Below are 22116 nucleotides of genomic sequence, written 5' to 3'. Positions count from 1 at the left end.
GAGTGTGCGACGGTGCGTTTGCCATTGGGGCGGAGCAACAAATGTTGAAAAATTACTCATTTGTTAACTTGAACTACACTAAAAAGGAGATACAACAATTCTGCGAAAATATACCATCGGAGAATCACCGACCACTCCGCAATCAACTGGCTTCAATCCTCCTAAACGACGACACAATAACAAGGCGACTCTGAAGATACGAACCAAAAGATCTTCGAGAGCGATTCCCAGAGCCTAAGCTCCGCAACCCGGAAATGGAACAAAACTATAAATAAGAGCGATCGCACGCGAGTTTGATCGTTGGATGGGTATGACTGGAGATCCACCCGCAGAATCACGTGAAACACGTCAATTGTCAACCAAGCAGGCGAGTGTTTATATAATAATAGCTTAATAATAAAAGAGTAATAATAGATTGCCGTTTATAACGAATAATAAACTTGCATCGATTGCGCAATGATTCTGGAGAACCAGGGCGAACGAGGACCGCAGAAAATTGAGACTCCACGTTGCGATAAATCGTCGTAAAGCTGATAATACACAGTTTCGTATTCCAAATTCGCGGAGAATTGATTCATTCCTGTCAGGTTTGTTCGCGTGCCCCCGAGAGCTTCGATAAAAAATTTGAAATCTTTGCAGGAAAGTTTATGGACATGCGTTGCACACGTAACTGCGTGTGTTTAACAGTTGTAAGCTGAGCTTTTGGGATGAGCGTTTTCACAGCAACGTTACTCCAGCAACTTTGACGAAAAGCGTAAAAAAAGGTTTCGAGATAAAGTCGTTTTCGGCTAGTCCATAAAATACTGGGACTTCTTCCCGTTGAAAGCGTCGTCTTCGGCTCGTGGCACTTGTTCGTTCCCCGGAGTTTCCTCGTATTCGCAAAGTTTTCGAAGAGAGAATCTTGTAAATGAGAAGCTCGCCGATGGTGCGGCGCTCAAGGCGTCGTCCGACAGAATGACGCGCTGTCGACGCTCGTGAGTTCTCTCTTTTGGAGCACACAGCAGCAGGTCTGTTCTTGCTGTTATATCGCCGTACGAACGCGGAGTGCGGCGCTTGGCGTGGTTTTATATCGTCAGCGGCAACAGCAGCAACGCTGCCCGAGAGTCAGAGCCATGAGATCGGACGGTTTCCTTCTTAGCGGAGCTTGCCCGAGACTTATAAGGAATAAGGGCTAACTCTCGTGTATGTACACGTATCTACGCTCGAGAGTCTCTCGTTCACAAATACACGAACGACGAATCGGCTCTTCTCCTCTGTCCCGTACACATGCGCGCGCCAACATTTATGTGCACTCGAGAACGGACGCATTCTCTTCTCTACCATTTGTACGTGGGTTGACGGACTTTATGCATCTCGCGACTGACTCTCCCAACTACTCGCCCTCTGTTGCTGCTTCAATCTCGTCTGCATGAATCGGATCGACTCGTTTGCGGGATTAAACTCCCCGGGCACCGCGCACTGATTGATGAATGGGCAAGTCGAGAAGATCCGGAACAATGGCCGCGGCTCGCGCCATCGACTGGATTCTTCTTACGATTTTTACACTCGCCAACTCGATTAGCAGCTTCGTTTCGTCATCGTCGAGCGAAGCGATCCGGCGATCGATGACGAAGTGATTTCGTAACGGAAGGAGAAACGTGGAATCGCTGCGACAACATTTACTGGAGCAGGGATCAAAGGTTCAAGTGTCGATTCAACGCTCTTGAAGATCCAAAACTTGTGGCGTCTTCATTCTAAGGCAACTGAGATGTTCGGTTCTGCGGGTGTCAGGGATTCGAGCGAAGATTCGAAGTTCTCGGAGCTCCGAAACTTGTGGCGTTTGCGTCTCAGGGCAACTGGTATATTCTCGGTGAAGCTGGTATCGAGGGTCCAAGTTATGATTCGGTGTTCGTGAAGATTGAAAACTTTTGGCACCCTCGTCGTGGATCGCGATTGTGGGGAAAATTTGTTTTTGCTCGGGATTTGGCTTTTGAAGAGTTGGAAATCGACGGTGATGCATTAACAGCTATTTCTTCTTCGCAGTAACGTGATATTTGTCAGCGAGTTTTTCAAATGCGATCGGAAACACATTGATCAACGAACCGGCTATGTTCGGACCATTCACATGCCACGGACGTTTCTTCTCGCATCGTTCCCCGGTCGCAAGTTTTTCACGATCGTGGTAAAAAAGTAATAATGAAGATTCAATAGGACATGAGGCCGGGGAAGGTGCGCGAGACAAGTAAATCTGCGCGGCCCCGAGAATATGGTGCATTGCGCGCCGTTGAATTCTTGTGGACGTGCGTTCCTATCCATTGCGGTTATTATATCGTTGGGTAAAAGACCGGAAGGCTGATGCATTTATGGCGAGAAGAGCGTGCCCGAGAATCGGAGGAAAAGCAGGCGACGAGAAAGAGACGATGACGACGGGAACGACTTTGTCGAGGGAATGCGGTGTTTGATGAATGAAGATCGCGAGAGGGACGAAAAGGGACGTGATGGGCTGCTGCGGGATACATAAAGGGAGCGACGGCTTCTCGTCGGTGGCGTCTCGAAGACCGAGCGAGCCCAACGGAACGAGCCTCTTTTTCTTTCCTCTCCTTCGATCTCCCCCCACATCTCGCTGTATGAAACCGCATCCCTCGCTACTGTACACCTTGTTGTTTTCTTCGAACGAACATCCTGCTCGTTCTCGATCGACGAGATCGTTACGTGGCTACAAACAGCAATTAATTTGGCGCACTCGGTGACCGGAAGTAGCAAGATTCCCTGCGCTGCGTTACACCACACCAACCGCACAGATATTCTTTCATCGTTGTACCCTCAACTGCCATTTCTCGTCTCTCGGAATTGCCTCCTGATTCCATGAAATTCATTGACCATCATTAGCGATCGGGGCTTGTGCCAATTCATAGCTTCGCCTTTTTTCAACTCGAATCTTTTATTCAACATGAAACACCTAGACGGCAGCGAGAATAATCATTTTACTGGTTGCAAAAAACCATTGAATCACTAGATTCTATGCATAACTCAACATAAATACTAACGAATACAAAATAAATCGTTGAAACGCACCTGAATTATTGACTGAAGAAAAACTTGGTTCAAGAACTGTTCCAAGTCCTGCTGGAACAAACGAAACTTTGTTTCCGAACAATTCCACCCAAATGTCAGTTGCTTCCAGAAAATTTTCATCGACTCCTTTTCTCGGTGAGTAAAGTCTCGTTGAGGTTTCGAATGAGCGTATTTTTTGGTGGCACAAACCAGGGCCCTCGAAATTTGTACTGATTCTCAACCTCTGAGAAGTTGCAATTGTATGAGAAAAGCTTGTGCTTCTGCCCTTTTTCCAACTTCTATCGTTAATACCTCTTTTAAGCATTCCGTATTTATTTTTATCGTCGCTATGGATTCTTTACATTTTTTTCTGTCTCTGAGACAGTTTGTATCAGGAATGTAGAATTATTTAGTATATAAATTATTGAATGTGACGATGATGAAATCTCCGTAAGTTTCCATATAAATTTTACGACTTTTCAAGTTTTAATTTTTTATTAAATGTTCGATAACCTGTCCTGAAATTTCGTCAATCTATTCGCACGCGCTTTTACTTGACTGTTATTTAAAATCAGTCACTTGTAGAATATTTGGGTTCGTAAAACGAACACCTTAAGAGGCTCTCGGTTAACATTATGATTGATGTGCTTGAGGATGTTTTCTACAATTGTTAAGATCTTCGAGAAACGATGCTGTACTGCACACGATGCATGTGAGCGTACGAGTAAGCGAGCAGTAATAGGACGCATCATAGTTGGACTGGGGCGCCCACACTTTTCTTACCGTTAGCTAAAGAGTCGGAGAAAGAGGGCTTTATTATGGGGAGATGGAACGAGAACGCGAGACTCCGTGGGAAATGGTTGATGGCATTCCGTTTGCAAAGCGACTAACCACACCTGCGATATTCGTATTTTTTCTGCGGTGCAGCCGCTAATTTATTCTTCATCGACAATGCGAGTAATAAAAGGTATAAACGATACGAAAGATGGCTGATTCAACGCCCTCGACTCTTTAAACGCGGCGTGTTTCCTTCGACTTTGTATCGAAGAATATTTGGACTGACGTTTATATCTGATCGGACGATTCCAAGTGCTAGTTGTTTATACACTCAATGCTGTCGCTGATCAATCATTCCGCGATGTACATTCGTCTCGTGGCAGTCACGAGAGACAGGGTTGAACGCGTTGTGCACACCTTCGGATGACCGAGGGTGCGAGAGGGATGGCAGAAGCTAAAATAAAGCTAAATAAACAGGTGTCGTGGGACCATGAAGACGGTGGAAATAGAACGGACAGCGCCCAAGTTCGGAACATTGGCGAGACAACAACGATTTCGTCATTCATCTTGCTCTTGCCACCTCTCGCTTCTAAACTCTTATATTACATCTTCACTACATTCTGACGCTTCAAAGTGGAAATATTTGTTGCGCAATCCGGCAACATCCTTTTCGTTGGCTCCAACACCAACGAATCTCCCGTGTCTTATCGCTAAAACGCTGCTTCCACTTGGTGGGGAGAGAAAAGAGACGATGAGCGAAGTTGGACCCTCGAATGGAGTGTCTTGAAGCAGCCCCACCGAGACTGGTACAGCATCGTAGTTTCTGCTAAAAAAACTCTGGAAATAACGAACGTTGGTTGATCGCAATCATTTTTAAGGGATTTCGTAGTGCTAGGAAAAAATTCTCTGTCGTCCCCTCACTGAAATATGGACGCTTGGCCGCCCAAAAAATGGTGCATTCCCACGAAAGTTTCATTCAGAAAATTCCTCAAGTTTACCACATTTGGGAATGCTGCATCTCAGGCACGACTCACGACAAAACCTGCACAAATCTGGCCAATGTGACAATGGAGGCTTACGAATTCTTATTTGATAAATTGTACGTTTGCGAGCTTGCGCGACGACGCTACGACGAGAGACAGGAACACACGGAGTGCGGGCATATATGAGCCGATGCGCGGGCGTGGGTGATGCTGGTATTTTTGTTCCAACCTAATTCAGTAGTTCTACGAGTAACACGATGCCATATACTAAATATAAAATCTAGCGCGCACTTCGCTATAATATGGATAAATATATAGGGAGCATTGAGACCATACTGAGTGGGGCGATCACCATTTTATTTCCCATTCCAGTTGAGCTATGACGGAGGCAAGCTTAGCGGGTCGTGCGGTGATCAACTTTCAATCGGCGTGTTTAAAAACTTGATTTAACTTTTGATTTGATTGTAAAAGCACGTCAAAGTGGGAAGCTGAGGATAAAATTCTCAGCCTCCCAAAAAATTCGGTGCTAAAAATTCGTAAAAGTTTGCTGCACGTACAGAACCTCGTTTTCGTCTGACAATTCCATCTCGATAGAGTAGTATTTTTAGAAGAAAAAGTGACACAATGCTTCGGAGTTAAAAACGTGCTGGCTCCATAGTTTTTCGTTGGAATCGTCATTATTCGCAGCATTTAAGTGTTGATAGAAATTGCTTACGCACTTGGACGGAGGTCCAAAAATATTTGAGCCAATCGATTACTGGCCAGGGTGATGAAAACGATGAAAATACATTTTTATGTACTCATGTCTCGATCCATGTGAATCGTAGAGAAACAAAACATACAAACGATTTCGCCTCTGACTCAGAAGTTCCCTCTTAATGAGGTTTTCAATCTGAAAAGATTAACTGAATCTCACAGAAGACGTTTCCAGCCTCCTGGTTCTTCGAAATAATCGCGTTCATTGGCTGAAAATCTCTAAAATTATAGCGTTAAACGAAGAAGGAAATTGGAACTTTGTACGACAAAATGCACGATGAATCAGATGCCAGCTCCCTCGTGCTGCTTCTTCCGACCGATGATATTCTAAAATGAAAATCTCAATATGTTCAGATCCATCAAATTAGCATATACGTTTTGAATGAAGTTTTTCCCTCGGCTCGTTTAAACCTGCACGTTTTCATAACACAATCGGCTTCGTCCTACGTGCGCTTCAAGAGAATGAATTGATCGTTCGATCGATGGCATATCGTGGAATATCGCTATAAACTCGAGTTCCACATGTCAGAATGAGCGGTACGAAGGTTTGCAGAAAAATCATCGTGCCGGCCTACGAAGCATTATGAAACTGGGTGCAAGGGGGGGGGGGGGGCGATTAAATCGCGGGGATCGATCGGCGAGAAACGAGATGGAGGATATTTGCAAAAAAACTCGCACGAGTTCCTCAACGTCCAGAGAATAGAGTCACTATGAAGTTAATTGCTATCGCGGTCTCGTTTACTGGAGTAAACGCATTCGCGTCGACGCAGAGATGAAATTATCGCGCCGGGCGATTGCGAATCCGTGTTTTCCGATCCGCTTGACCGAGCGTACGGACGAGCGATATCACGATAATGACAACGATCCAACGAATAATAATAATTCGCAGAAATATACGTTTAATTAGGGAGACCGTAAAGTAGAAATTGCATCGTCGATAATATCGTGAGCGATCAAAGACGGGGCGACTGAGTACACCTTATCGGAGAGTCTCGCGCGAATGCTCGTGTGATTGGAGCTCATCTCCGGGCGGCGATCATTGCCAAATTCCGAGTATTCAGCTCCGTCGGAGCCGCGCAACTTTTAATGTCGCGATTCTCGGGTATTTGGTCTCCCACACGAGCGTGCGTTCGCCTCGAAGCCATTGGCGAAACGAGCCGGCCATATTTTCCTTGGATTTGCGGATATGCCGATTGGAGCGAAGGAGGCGGCAACGATTCGATCGATAGGTGGTAGCGAGTGTCGCGCGGACGATCTCGCCAGCGCGGCGCGTAACACGATCGGGCTCTATCGATGCGTGCGTACAGGTATATCCGCGCATAAAGAATCGCGGTGAGTTTGCACAGAGCACACGTACGCGATTGAGAAGCGCGCGAGGGCCGGATCTCGCCGCAGCCGGAGGGGCGCACTTTTCGTTGAGAGGAGCGCAGGATAAAGAGAGAGGATCGCCGCGAATCGGCCTCGTGATTCGCGTCTCGGGTTACACGCGCGGAGGTGGAGATACCGCCAATTTCCACATCGATTGCAACTGCCAATCGGATCGATGATCGTTCTCGCTTCTCTCGCGAGATTGATCGCGCGCCGTGCTGTGTGCGCGAAGTGCGCCGATCGCCCGCGGGGCAATGATGACGATATATAAAAATCTACGACGTTGCGTATGAGCCGGGGTAAAGAGTACAAATGTGTGAGCATTTCAGATGTGCAAATCGCGCTTTTCAGGTGACGAGGGACTGCGTCCCGCGCACGGCTCTGTGTCGCGCCTCGAACACGCTTTCACTACGAATAGGACGCGACTTATCGCGGAGCGTAAGAATGAATGGGATTATGCACAGGTCTCTCGCGCTCGCAATCTCCCATCGCTATTGAGAGATCGTACTGTATAATTATCGATTCGATCCAATCAAAGTTCCACAGTCGATGCTGCTCGCAAGCGAGCCAGAGGTACGCGAGGACACAAATCTCAGGAACTGGTGTTGGAGCTCCGGGGCAACGAACCACATCACAAATTGCCGAGCCGTAAAACGACCACGATATGTGCCTGTGTTCGTACATGTATAGATGCGTGCGTACAGGCTTAATAGATTTATTCCAAGATTCCGCAGTCCCAGCGAAATCGTTCTTAGCGTTAACCTGCTTGAGAATGGATAGAATTGAAATGAGAGCCATAAAGACTCGGACGTGCCGTTGCCTCGATATTAGCTCTGCTCGACGGGCCTGAGAGAGAGACACATAAATCCTTTGAGCAATGTGAATTCGATCCTTCTCGTTACAGATACAGTGCGTATATTATTCCTGGGGAATTTCAACCGCCGAGAGTCGTAGCCGGGCGATTGAAATTCTTCATCCGGGAAAGCTGGTGGCGCAGCAGACATTTTCTATATATGCACGCTTACCTACGAGCGTTCTCACTTATCGTGAAATTATTGGAGACTGAGATTTCGAATCATCGCGTTCCTCAGCGAAAAGTCAGCGAAATCCATCCTGGAGATTTTTCCTTATTGCAAAGAGCCTTTTCTCGCTTTCAACAGTCAGTGGGAACGCACGCTCACACGCGTGTCGATAGACGCGTGCGGCAGGCTGTGGAACATCGAAATCTCGGCGATGCGAGCGCACCAACAATAAGTATTGTTACCAGCTTCGCGGGAGATCTCTCCCGACGACCAACACACCGAATAGATCGCTCACGAACTCGCTCCGTGCGGGCGAAGCGAAAGAGCTACGTGGGCGAGTATCGATCGAGCCGAACCCCTCGATATTACTGTGAAACGCGTTTGCTCGCGGCTGAAAGTTTTTCAACGATCCTCGCGATGAGTTGAAATGATTCACTCATCAATGAATTCACGAATTTTAGTGAATTTTTTCGGTCTTCACCGTTTTTTTTCATTCGTCGCTGTGTTCGATCTGCACTTTTGCCAATTTTCTGAGCAAATTTTGTTTCAATTGCATGCTCATTGCTCGGGATGCTTTTCAGTAATGATCGAAGAAAAAGAAAAGAACAAATTAATGCAGTATGTACGAAGTCCGGAGCGTCTTTAAGGCAGAATTCCGTTTTTCATCGCACGAAATATATCTTGTTCGCGAAATGAATGAAGCTCTAACTATCGTCCGAGTTATTTACGTCTGTATTTGCCGCACACAAGCCGTGGCTCTGGTATATCCAAGTGGTTCGAGTATCAGGCGTTTTTATCTACGATTGTATCCGCGCTCAACATTCAGATAAAAAAAGTAACTTCTTCAGTGCGGTTTCGTTGGGTACTACGATTATCTGCCGAGGGATTAAATGTATTGTTATATCGTGTTGGCCGCTGTCTCAATGCTTTCTTCTCTATTTTTCTCTCGTTCTATTTGCATATTCACATCTGAGAAGGACACACCGAGAACAGCCTGGAATATAGATGTACGCCGATACTATTATGCGTTTCTCGCGACGTCGTTCTCCAGGGGAGAGAAACACGATTACGCTAGTCGCGAGAGACACGATCACGGAACAAAGGCGCTCGCAAGTGCTCCAGGCTACGCGAAGGGCCAAAATCGTTCATCGTGTATAACCATCTTGTAGCTTTGTTCTCGATCGTTATTTTCTTCGTTTCTTAATCCGCGTACTCCTTTTGTTATTTACTTATTCGTGATTTCGCAAAATCAATGAGATACCAAGGAATGAAGAGTGTGGCGCGGTGAACGCGTCAAGAGAGCAGAATTTTCGACACTTTTTCATCCCAATTGACGTAGCACATTGAGTCGTTTTTTTTTCGGAGCGCGCGAGTATGAACTTCTTTCAGGATGTGTTTTCTAGGGAAAAGGGCACTGAGTCGTCACGAAATGTTCTAATACTGCGTGTAATTTTTACGTTGAATAATAGAATCAAGAAGTTTTGTGACTTGAACACTTTTTCGAAGTCGATGCTTTCAGGAGATTCCAAGAAAAAGTGTAAAAAATGAAATATTTCGAGTCGAGTCGTCAAAGCGACAGTTTTGAGGGGAAACTTTATTAACTCGTATCGATAAACATTTTTTGGTATGAAGTTTTTGAAATGATTTCCTCCACGTTTGTTCCAATTGAAATTTTGATTTCAATGCGATGAAACTCCGCGTTATTCTGCGTCTACCATTTGAAATTTTCGTAATTGACTAAAAGTAACGTTTTTCAGTGATCGAAAAAGCTCGGGCAACGGTAGAAAAAATCTTAAATGTATTTGCATTTTTTGGTCCTTTTTTAAATTCATCATTGCGACGCTTTGGGTACGATTATTTCTAACAGTTAACACAAATTAACATAAATGTTGTTGAAGTCAGTCGAAAAATGTGATAGAGCAGAGCTAGAGGAGCAAGATTTCCATAAGCGTGTAAATCGGCTCCGTGGAGAGTTCCACCAGAAGAAGTTAGTATCGCGAACTAATCCATGACCATAAGTGTCGCCCACGCGCCACACACACGCTATTCCCGCGCTGTCCAGCACCGATAGCGAGCGTAACGTGCCACTTAACGCAGCAATACACGAGACACCGGTTTCCTATACGTACCCCTTTTGCTTCTTCGAGTCTCGATGACTATTGTACACATTTCTCGCGCGTATTCACACTGCGAACGAAGAGGTGGCAACTGCACTGGGATGTTATTTCGGAGGCTGCGAAATTATCACGACGACTAACGAAGCCTTCTCAAAAACACGAAAATCATTCGTTCTCGCGTGTTCTCTTTTTCGTCGCACCTTTTAAAATGACATTTGATTCGTGGAATCGAAAGTTCGAGGTCCTCTCGCGTATATTTAGTGCGCTCTGTGCGTTAATGTGCGTGTACGAGCGCCTTTTACTACCTTGACTATAAATTCCGCGCCAAAAACGTCGCCTACGCGCGCCCCCGCCAGCAGATCAAAGTGTAACGTCTCTGAGCTCTCCGCGATGATGAGAGCAGAATCCTTGAAACTTTCGCAATTCTATACACACATCGCTGTTATTGAAAGTCACCAAAGTATAATGAGAGCCCAAGGTACGTGGGAATAAATTTTCACTTCAAAAGTATTTTTTTCATTTTGTGTAGACACGCACACATGAAAATCGAGTGCTTTGAGAAAATGGTTTATTTCGATTTTTAGATTCTCTGATCACCGCGATCTCACCTTCGCTTAATCGAAGCATAAGCACGCGCCGGGAGAGTCGAGTTCGTTCGTAAAGCCCTGCGAGCCACCTGAGACAACTTTTCGCTCATTCGAACGCGACACCTAAACGGTGCCAGCGTTGGCGATAAATCGTGTGTTCAGCTCGAAATATATCCAGAAAAAAACGATTTTCAAACAAGTTCAAGCGGCTTCCTCATGCACGTGGGGAAGGTCCGAGCTGCTCGAGCTGATGCTTATGAGTTGGGCGAATTTTCGTGTTTATCGACAATGAAAGTTTCTTTGATTTTTATGGGAATCGAGCTCCGGACTCCTGCGGGATGGACCGGAGTCTCATCCTCAGGACAGGGGATTTCCTATTACTTTCCAGCGCATTTCTGTTCAAAAATGAAATAGTTGAAGGGAAAAGAGATTTTTCTGAAGCGAAAATTCGGCGAGCTTAGTTATTCTGTCAACTCACGAAATTAAGGCCTGGAATTCACGATCTCTACGAATTCACGGAAAGTTGAACGTTTCGGTAACACTCAGAGAATTCCTGCCCACGATTTTCTGAGATTCCATCGCCAGTGACATTCTGCACATGCAGGAAGTCCGACATCGAAGTTCGCCAAATTAGATTCGAGTCCAGCAGAAAAGTAATGACGACCGTATTTTTTATTTTTTTTTTTCGCCAAACCGAAATGAGTGACTGAAAAACTTTTTGTGATTTCCCCTCAGTTAATCGTTCAACGTTTCCGAATATGCATCGGCAGCCCAACTGACCGCAATTTGGTGAAACGATTAAAAAAAACTTTTTCGTCCATTGCAAACCTCACATTCGAATCTCCATCAGTGACTGTCAATGTGGCATCCGAGGCCGTAAATTATTTAGCTCGCGTTGCTTCATTCCTCCCGAAGATTAATTTCTCGCGATAACTAAATGGAAACCCGGGCCGTTATGACATTTGAAAAAGGTAAGAAAATAAAGAACGGTGCTGCTGATAGAGCCTCGTGAGAGGCAGCAATCGCAAAAGCCAGACAGTCTGCATAAGTTAAGTTCGCCGGCGTGTCTAATGCTGACCGGTGACAATTTTTATTGTATACATATACAGGTTGTATATCTCGACGATCCATATACACGCGCGACACTCATAGATTTCTCAACGGAGGCGTGATCATATTATATTCCTTATATGCGACGAGGCAACACACCTACGCCCGACGTGTCCCAACATCTCGTGCTGGATATGTCAGCAGCCGACTTTCCAAGTCGATATTAAATGTAGAGAAAAACTTGCTTTTATCACGTTGATAGCTCTCGTTTCTCGACGTTAATCGATTAAGCGGAGGATACCGTGAAGAAGAAAGGAAACGAGCAGCAGGCCCACGTAGCCTCGTACCTTCGCGCGCGAATATATCGGAGCGGTTTTTCAGCGATATGCGGAATAATCGAGCGGATGAGTGGAAGCCTACGAGCATATATAGCTATAAGAATATTAGCATATGCATATCTCTCGCGCTCGGGGTGAAATTCGTACATAAAGAATCCCGAGATTGCGTGGTCTCGTATAATACTCAAATACATATAAAGCGGAACGTGAGCGCGTACACTCGTCGAGGAAAGTTATTCCTCGCGTCGGATGTGAAGCCGGTTCTCAACGAATTGACATCGCGCACCTGTGCATTCTCTCTCCGCTGGGCAAATCCATTCGCACATTTATACGTGTCCGTACACATTTTTAGTATAAAGTTAATGTGCAGCCATCTATACCGCTCTCAAGAAGGAAAATCTGAGCGAACGAGGCGCGATGATAAAATTCATAAGTTACGGGCCGGACGTTATCCAGTTGGCAATGGGATATTGCGCCTCGCGTCATCCGGTTGCGCACTGTGGGAATGAAGCCTCTCAGATTCGCCAGCGAACGAGAGAGAGAGAGCCGCGGGCGCATTTTTTCCTCCTCCCTTTCTCTCTGCTTCTTATATATACCTTTCGCATTACTTGTGTAGAATTTTCATGTTTAAGTATTTAACCACCGATGCGCGCAGACGCTTTGTTCACCGGTTACCGACGGTTTTGCGCTTTTAGCGCTGGATTAAGCCTCGTTAAGTCGCGGTCCATGGGCGAAATAACAGCGGAGGATCGTAAGCGTTGCCGCGATCGATGTACGCACCTTCGAGAGCCACTATCAAGCGGAGATATCTCAGCGACGAAAGCACCGTCTTTTAACCTGCGGCTCGACGGAGCACCGTCCAAAATTGATGTTACGGCGAGCTCGGATAGCGAGGGCGATGCTGCGGTTTTGTTTTCAGCACTGAATCATTATCTTGATCATTCGAATGCAAGATTTTCGCAAAGATTACCGTCGGCGTGCTTTTGCTGATTGATAATTAGGACGATTTATACGAAAGTCTGTTGCATCGATTTTCGGCCCGAATTTCTTTTTCATTCGGATTTTGTAAATAAGATTTTCGAGTTTTGCTCACCAAACTCAAAATACCGATGGAAATGATTGCGATTATTTGGCATTTGTTCATGCGTTTTTCGTCCGGGAACTGAGGAACGATTCGAATCGAACGAGTCGTATTTCAGGCAATCCTTCTTTCGATTACGTGTCCCTAAGTGGTCAAGCCACTTTCGGCGATATTAAGAAGTCAATGAGAAACGTGATTTGGTTGGTTTAGCAAAATCACTCAATTACATATTTTTTTTTCGCAGCAGCAATCGCATCCTTTTTCGTCGAAGGTCTCAGTGTACCTAAAGATTCATTAAATCGGATGATAAAGATGATCGGGACACGCGAACGGTTCAGCGAATCGAGTATCGACGCCGCTCCGAAGACTTTCCATGTTTTTGAATGAGCGTGGAGCGCGCACCACGCGACGTATCGGGTAAAACCAACTTCGGTGAACTCAATCGGAATTCGCTGTCGCGTATTGGCAAAGCTTCCCCAACGAGAAGGCCGTTGTTTCCTCAACTTGTACGGGTGTAGTTGGGAGCTCCGCGAGCTAGCTCGCCGAGTTACTATACACACGCGTAATTTACAGGGAGCAGGAGCACGCGGTGTGTGGCGACGGGACGGCACAAACTGCGATCCGCGGGGTTAAATATACCTTCTCGCGTCTACGGTCTCGCATCATACGGAGACCGCGAGAGACAGCGAGAGAAAAAGAGAGCGAGAGAGAGAGAGAGATCGAGTCGGCAAAAACAGAGCCGCACGCTATTACAGAACGGTCGACAGGCGTTGCCACGGGCTCACATCCCGATATGGAGCAATCTCAGATTTCCATCCGCCCAAATCAAGAATATACGCCCGCGCCCCCTCTCCCCTCCTTCGTCGCCCTCCTCCCCCGGAGTTCCCTCCCCGTTCCTCGGCGCTTGTCGTTCGCCACCCGAGAGTTCCGTTTCGACTGTCGACCGGTGAGTTCGATCGCCGTTTGTGGGGTTGCTCCGCTCCCCGTTCGCGGTCTGTCACTCTTCGACGTTTTTGTCCCCGTTTCTTTCACCGGCGCGTTCTACATTTCGGCTGATACTTCACTCTCGTTAGCACAGCTCACTCTGTGCTGAAGCGAGCACCCGATTGAAGCTACTTCCGGTTTGTTTGGGTTTGCCCATCTCTTTGGAAGGATACCGAGGCCTTAATTGTTCTCCGAAAATGATACTTCCACGACCAGTGATATCGTGAAATGAGTTCGCGCTTCAGCCACGGATTGTGTACCTTTTGGATTCCTCTTTAAAAATCGATCAGCGTTTTCAAGTGCTGCGCTCAGTAGTCAAAGTTAATGCGCTAAAAACACATCGTCCGACATTGATTCTCGGTCGAAAATTCATTTCTGCTCGAGCCACTCTCGTGTGTAAATGTGCGAGACGATCAACCGCGGAGATAAACCGCCTAAAAGCGATAACTCTGTGCAGTTTTCATGTTGCCGGAAAATACGTTTCCCGTCACAGGTAATTTGGACTCAGCGTTACACCGACTTGACGCCGTGAACCAGCCAGAATTTTCTTTACTTGGGGTCTCTGGCTTTGGCATAACCTGGAATACCGAGTGGTCTGTTAATCGAACAGTTTTCGAAGAGCCTCTTTTTCAGTACAAAATCGCTCGATCGTTCGGCCGACGAGAACGCGAATAAATGGAAATACTTTTAATCCAATGACGAAGAGCGCCGTGAATACATGTCTATTTCTATCTAACGTTATCACCTTGACATATTGAGATCAAACAGACGAGGTATAGAGACAATCCGTTTTCAACCTAGTTGCGCATCTGCCAGTTGTTAGAAGACGCGAGCGCGTGTGCAATTTTCGTTTAGAGCGATTTATCTCAGCGGATGTTAGCCACCCCCTCTCTCAAATTATCAGGATTTCATTTACGTTGGCTGCCGATGATCCGCAGTTAGCGGAGTCACAGATTCTTCCGACTGAATAAACCCAAAACCAGCAGGATAGTTCGCTCGATTATATTTAGGTATGAACGAATGTGCTGGCGCGTTTCATCATTTTTTCAATTCTTTTCGGAGTTTTAGTTTTACGAGTGAAAACAAAAGGACGTTTATCGCTGTTGGATCGTCAATCGAAGCGGAAACGACTGTTCGAATGTAATTTTAGCCGAGCAATAAAAAATCTGGACGATCACGTTCTTTCGGGAATGATGATATAAGTTTGTAGATCGTCGATATAAATATGCTACGCAATGCGCGCAACGTCGTTATACGAGTACATTGTTTCCCTCCTGGAAACTGCGGATAGTCACGTTGGAGTGTGCCAACTTTAAAAAAGAAGTTCACGCCGCGGCACCACCTCGTATTTCCCATAACGCCAAATATGGTGTGAGAAATTTGAGAGAACCGAGAATAGTGTGACGGGAATGTGAGAAAGACGAATACACGAGGCGGCTTGACGCTCGCTCCTTCTCTCATATACACACTGTCTATTAATAGGCGAAAAATAAATTGTGCTTACATCGCCGTATAGACCCGATCATTTTTATATACTTTTGGCCCTCCTCGGCGAATCTGTATCAGACAATTCGTAATTCAGGCATTGCACTATTATTTATCAGAGCGATGAGGCATTCGATCCGAGTGGGGTCGACGGGGATCAGCTGAAAAAATACCATCGAGTTTATCAAACTTTGTTGTTTCGTTCAAATTTTTTCATCGTGCTTGATTTCAACAAAATGCGTACAAATATGTGACAATGAAGAGCTTTTAAAATGTATTTTTGTTAATCGAACTCAAATTGACAGGAAAATATTTCTGGATTTTATGAGAGTTTTGGGTATTTGCTAATGTTTGAAGCTACTTAATGGAGAGACTGCAATCTCCAGAGCTCTTAAGGATGTTTGCCACAAAAGTCTAAATAATTAGAAATTCATCAAATTTGGCGATAATGTTCTTCAACATCAAGTGCGAAAAGACAATTTTTTTCAAAATTTTCTTCTGCTTAATTATCGAGTAATTACGCATTAAAGCAGATTTCTTATGCCCGGAATGTATACCTATGGAAACGCTATGCTTATACACGTGAACTTTAGTGATCGATTATTCGACAACTGTGCAGAAGAAAAATCTTAAAAAATTTGTATTGTCAAATTTGGCACTAAAGAATAAGTTCACCAAATTTTATAAAATTCTGATCATTTTGAAATTTTTTATCACGGTTTTTAGCACGGTTTAGCATGGCAACATTGTATCGCCTGTGCCAAATATCCTTAATAATAAAAATTGGCATGTCGAGACCTGGACTGTCACTTTGATAATCGGTTAGGACGTGTGTCAAAGAAATTCTTTAACATCTTTAGTGGTGTGATTCTGAGTGCCCGTGTCATTTAATGGAGGTAAAGATAACGAGGAAGAATAATAAGTAAGAATTATTGATGGTCTGTTTCAGGGGGAATTATGCAGACCGAGGAAGTCGTGCCTCGTGCACAATCTACTGGGATAGACGGCTCCTTAACGGACAGTACAAGCTTCGAGCATCCGCTTCATCGTTCGCCGCTCCTCCAGTCCCCGCTGCCATCGTCAATCCTCATGGCGGTTAAACAGGAACCCCAGGAGGATGACGAACGGTCCCGAGACACGAACACTCTGAGGTGAGTTACACGTTTTTTTCAATCCCCTTTGGCCTCTCTATTTATATTTAATACTAGCGCATGCTCCAATCCAACGGTAATATTGAAATCAGAAGGACGTTTTATCGTCTGTATTTACTCACTTCGAGTGCTGCTATCACTTGCTATTAGAAAGGAAAAAAGTTCGTTCGTCTCTGTTTGAAGTAACACGGATATGCTCCATCTCTCGTTCTTTCCTTTTTCATTATTTTTGCCATTTCGAATATCGAGTTGTAACGAGACATTTAACAGCCAGCAAGCAGACGTGGACGCAGCACTATCACCGGTCGAGGCTGGACACCTTGTTCACCACCACGCTCATGATGCGGGGCTGCATAATCAAGTCCAGGGTACAGAGATGACCGCAGGGTCGACCGGTCAAGATAACAGCGGTAGAGCAAGATCCAGGTAATTAAATAGTCACTGCAGTCAAGTCCTTCACCTTCGATGGGCACTTTAATTAATTTGTTCAAGTCGTTTTTTTGACCATTTGACAAGTTCTGGGAACGGGTATCCCGTCGGATTATATTTTCGTTCGTGCTCCATTTATTTTTTATACGGTATATGGTATGCACGCATCTCCATTGGACAACGAACATCTTTTGCCCTCCATTAGAATTTTTTACTAAGTACAAATGTGGCCTTGAACGAATCGCTTTGGCGACACGAATGTTTGGGAAGAATCGTTACAACTTGAGTTGACATTCGACTGCGACTGTTCCAACTGAAAATGAGTTTGTTGCTATTCGTCCTCTTTGGTGATAAAATACAGTGAGCAATGTTCATGGTCAATCAGTTGTAAAGGGGATTCATTTTCTGTGATCAGGTTGAAGCACACTCATTATTTTTCAATCACTAAGTTTTGTGTAATGGAAAAAGAAGAAAGAAAGAAAGGCAAAAATAACGTTCGTATCCCTTCTGAACTCTGTTCGCAGTCGGAGACGAAGGAAGTCACGCTGGAAGTTGAAATTTCATCATCAAGCTCTCCCACCAGAATATTTGGATCATTACGAGGCTACGCTGGCTCAAGAGGCACTGAACTCATCGCCGAATCACATGAACGAATCGACGATTCCGAGTCCGGCCCCGACGACTTCGACGTCAACATCCGGGTCGACGCCCAGTCCGGTAGGTGATGTTCAGGGTTGGCTGCAACGGATCGCTGCAATGCAGCAGGAACTTTACCCCCGGGTTGTGTCATCCAACGAACCGCTTTCACTCGGGGCACCCTATCGGAGATCCGTTATAACGTCAACCACAAACCCGCACCCGGCCGGTGCGAACCACAAAAATCACCATCACAATCATCAGCAAAATCATCACAACACTCAAGTTTCGCAGCACCATCAAGTTCAGCAGCAACCGACACCCAGGCCACCGATGAAGTATTCCGACCTTCCTTACATGGGAGAAATAACGTTAGACAACAGCAAACCACGGAGGGGTAGGAAGCCGAAGAAAGCTGACATTTGCCATTTGATTTACAAAAATTATGGCACAATATTGCCAGGGACGCCCGGTCACGAGGAACGGAAGCAGCAGCAACAGCAACAGCAACAGCAGCAACACGCTTCCAAGGACAGGCCTGAAGCGACGAGAGAGCAAATCCAACATCACCAAACCTTCCAAAGAACCGACATACAAAATCGGATTAGTAGCCTCTTGGAAAAGCGACTGACCCAGGAGTCGAGGAAGAGTTTAGCGACGATCGTTGACAGCCACCGAGAGCAGGACGAACCTTTGAACTTGTGCATAAGGGACTTGAATCAATTGAAAATACGAATTCTGCGAAAACACGGAAACGTCTACGAGTCGGGAAACGTGAAGAGCGAGGTCTCCAGTGATACGGACGAGGTCGAATGTCTCGGAACGTCGTTCAACGGCGCTCCGGAGGCGACGAGATCAAACGAATTCGCCAACATGTCGAACAACAATAGTCTCGTCGCGTTGAATAACAACAACAATAACGAGCCTCTCGCAAGTCCGAATAATTCAGGCTTCGTTTACTGGCCCAATGCCGGGGTGTTGATCCATCCGATGGCGCTGCAGTCGCAATTCCTCTACTACCAGAAAATGGCCCAGAACGAGAAGAGTCTCGTGAAGCTCACCGATGCTGGATCGAAAGAGCAAAAGATTGTTCCTAAGTCGATATACACGATGCTGGAGAGGAGCAAGAGTCCGACGAGCCTAGCAACTGGACAAGGTGCGCAAACGAGTCAGCAGCCGATCCCGCTGCAGTCTCCGCCATCCCCGAGACCCAAACGAAACGCACCGGTCTCCCATCAAATAGCTCCCATGAAGAGAAAACGCTCGGCGATATTCATACCACCATTGCCGACGGAAAACAACAATAACCCACCGACCGAGGTGAGCATCTGCAAATTCAAGTTCACCGGCGGAGCGAAGCCTTCGTTGCAGGAGAAAAAGAGTCTCTCGGTCGACTCGGATGGCACTTTTAGATACTACACAGGCACCGGTGACAAGAGCATGAGAGGGTACAGCGTTTTTCCAAGGGAATCGCTGCAGCAGCCTGCCGGACAGGCTGGAACTTCCGCAGGTGCGTTTCTCAGTGCAACCGGGGAGAGGATTCCACCGCCGATGGTCCAGTGTCAGAGAACAGCGAACGCCACCGTCGCTGCGACTGCTGTCGAGAACGACATAAGGCGCAAGAGGAAAACCCGGAAGTCGTTGCAGCGCGAGAAACTCGAGCAGACTTTCAAGGAGAAGGGCTTCCTCATACAAACCCAACAGCTCGAATCCGCCGAGGGTGCGACTTACTGCAAGTTTCGTCAGTTGAGAAAATTCACGAGGTATCTCTTCCGCAGCTGGAAAGATTATCTGCCCGGCGACGTTTGCGATCTCAGTGCCAATGCCAACGGCCATCGGGTCATGGACCCCGACGCCATCACCGAGAGCCAACATCCGATCGTTGATTCGACAGTTTCGCTCGCTGGAATCATCGACATGCCGAACAACCCGGGACTCGAGCAGCACAGAACTTTACCCCTCACGTGAGACTCCTCACAGTGTTTCTCTTTCTTCGGTCTTCGTATCGTGCTCTCCGAAACGGTGTATCGATGGACCTGACATCGTCACCGATGCCGCCGAAATAAGAGAGCGTTCGTGCAAACTTTCCCCTGCCGCTGGAACAGTCGTTGGGATCAACGAAAAAGTAACCCGGACTCGATTATTGTTCAGTACAAACTGACAAGCCAATTGTGTCAGATCGTTTTTGGCATCGGCAGTTTAAAAAACAACGAAAACCAAACACCACTGTCGTGGAGAATCCATCAAAAAGCTCGCTCTGCTTGTCCTCATCACTTTGTTTTCGTCTCAACTACCGTCGATGGATCATCATCACGAAACTTTTTGATAGGAAGCAACGTAAAGAGCGATTTAAGTGCTGCTTCGGTTGGAGATAATCGCGGCGCCTGTTCGCTCGTTCTCTCCCTCCGTCTCCGTCGCAACAATCTCGAATGGTATCCAGACTAGTATCGTGCGTGTCAAACAAGTCGTTACGCGAGAGAAAATTACTTAATATTCGATTGTTGCACGCATAGAGATTGTCGGTAGGGAAAAAGGGAAAGAGAGCGAGTGAGATTCAACGATGTATAAAAGTATTTTGATTGAGTTACTTGTAAAACAAGGGCGACGCGAGAGAGCCTGTGCACAAGAGTACGTACGATCGAGTACGAAGCAATGCCTGCACGTACGCTCTCGGTAATACTAATCAGCTCTCCGCGAGGGCTCGATGCATTTAACGAGGAGCTATTACGTGTTTACGTGTATGGGTGTGTATATATATACGAGCTAATTCACATTTAATTAGCAAATTTGTGCGATTATAGTTTTTATATGTCTCGGATACGCGATGGGACGACACGAGAATAAAAAACATTTTTATCCGTTTCACCTAAATTGTATTTCCAATATGCCAACTGCGCGAACTAAAAGAGCCTTGAAATTAAACGAGTCGAACGGAGAGTTGTGATCGAGAGAGAGAGAGAGAGAGAGAGAGAGAGAGAGAGAGAGTGTGTGTGTATTATTTCTTCGTTTTATTTTATTATGTTAATTTTAATCCGCCGAATTTGGGCTACGTATAGCTCCGTGCCAAAGATGGGAGACTGTTATGTAAATAATGTTAAACTAGTTGCTTCTCAATGTAAATCGTCAATTTGGGAGAAGATGGTATGGGGAAGGAGTGAAATAGTTGCGATTGTTTGTGTGCGTCAACCAAAGACCGTTTGCTCGCGTCGAATCAGCCATGGCAAAAAACGTTGGCTCGCAAAGTTTAATCCTCAGTTGGATCAGCGTTCAAGTGTTTGCAGGGCGATCGCACACACTGCAGTGCATTTTGCAAATATCTTGCAAGATTTCTCAAACGAATGTTTATATCTTTAAGTTTGTTAATTTAACTAGATTTAAAGTTAATCTATAACTACATATTTATTATATTAAGGGCACAGAGCTCATCTAGTCGTTGTTTATATCTTCTTGTTACGAAATATACGTCGAGAAAATAACATTTTCGACGTAGCTTTTTTCAGAATTAAATTTAAAAAAAAATAATGATGAAACACAACGATGCGCCACAGTGCGTTACGGTCCATACAATATTTAAGCGCTGTACATCATTCGTCTGTAAATATGTCACGATAAATATGCGTGTATACCGACGTATCCTCGTCATCGCGAGACTCCGTATACGATTCTTTTTCTAAAAAGAATATGTAAGATGTCATTCGTTCGATCTTATAACAGAGTACGAAGAAGAAGAAGCTTTAGGATGTCGCAAAGAAAAGAAAAAAATACGACAGCCAATAACGTGAACAAACCGTCCTGAACCGGTATTATACGTATAATTACATCTTTTCTTGGTTCGCTCTTTTTTTTTTTTTTTTTTTTTTTTTAATTTTAATTTTTACGTTTAAAAAAAAGAGAGAAATAAAAAAACTCGGCATGAAAATCCTTTCATACGCGTATGCTCATTGTAAAGAGATCGTTGTTGATGGTTGGCAATAAAGCAACATTGTTATAAACACTACCCTCTTTGTCATCGTTTAATTCTCCCTTTTTAGTGTTTTTGTAGAATAGAAACATTGGTAAATATTTAGAAGTGCAACTTTTCCGAGGAATGGTGGTAGATTTTTTTTTTTCTTTTTCTATCAGTCAGTAGACGCGTCTAACGATGGTAGTCAGTTGGAAGAGATTGAAATTTATTCATAGAAATTATTTTTTTTAGCAAAAAATTAAACATCGAGTTTGAACGTTTTTCAAATATTTACAGTAAGTTTGATTGAATTGAATGAAATTGGATATTCGGATAAATGAAAACTTCAAATGGGTGAGAATTCGATTTTGAATCG

At 45.3% G+C, this 22116-nt stretch overlaps 1 protein-coding gene across 3 annotated transcripts; it reads left to right on the top strand.

The window, feature by feature from the left end:
- Positions 1–10467: 10467 nt before the first annotated feature.
- Positions 10468–20822, top strand: LOC122407070 (uncharacterized). 3 transcript variants are annotated; one of them, XM_043413048.1, is made up of 4 exons: positions 10468–10534; positions 16531–16732; positions 17003–17158; positions 17686–20822. In XM_043413048.1, exons 1-4 carry the CDS (start codon positions 10522–10524, stop codon positions 19763–19765), a joined length of 2451 nt encoding a protein of 816 aa, XP_043268983.1. In that variant the 5' UTR covers positions 10468–10521; the 3' UTR covers positions 19766–20822. The 3 variants fall into 3 exon arrangements, with proteins under 3 accessions (XP_043268983.1, XP_043268982.1, XP_043268984.1); XM_043413047.1 differs by lacking the exon at positions 10468–10534 and adding an exon at positions 14062–14589; XM_043413049.1 differs by lacking the exon at positions 10468–10534 and having other exon boundaries at positions 16682–16732; positions 17007–17158.
- Positions 20823–22116: the final 1294 nt, after the last annotated feature.

This window comes from Venturia canescens, chromosome 2, assembly GCF_019457755.1.
Source record: "Venturia canescens isolate UGA chromosome 2, ASM1945775v1, whole genome shotgun sequence".
NCBI classification, from domain to species: Eukaryota; Metazoa; Arthropoda; class Insecta; order Hymenoptera; family Ichneumonidae; genus Venturia; species Venturia canescens.
This window is presented reverse-complemented; position numbering and strand designations above follow the sequence as displayed.

What these genes read in the sequence shown, in the direction of transcription:
- LOC122407070 (XM_043413047.1), top strand. Translation starts at nt 14,559, where the DNA reads ATGTTGCCGGAAAATACGTTTCCCGTCACAG. An exon ending in AAATACGTTTCCCGTCACAG is followed by an intron (nt 14,590 to 16,530) that starts GTAATTTGGACT and finishes GGTCTGTTTCAG; the next exon opens with GGGGAATTATGCAGACCGAG. An exon ending in AGCGGTAGAGCAAGATCCAG is followed by an intron (nt 17,159 to 17,685) that starts GTAATTAAATAG and finishes CTCTGTTCGCAG; the next exon opens with TCGGAGACGAAGGAAGTCAC.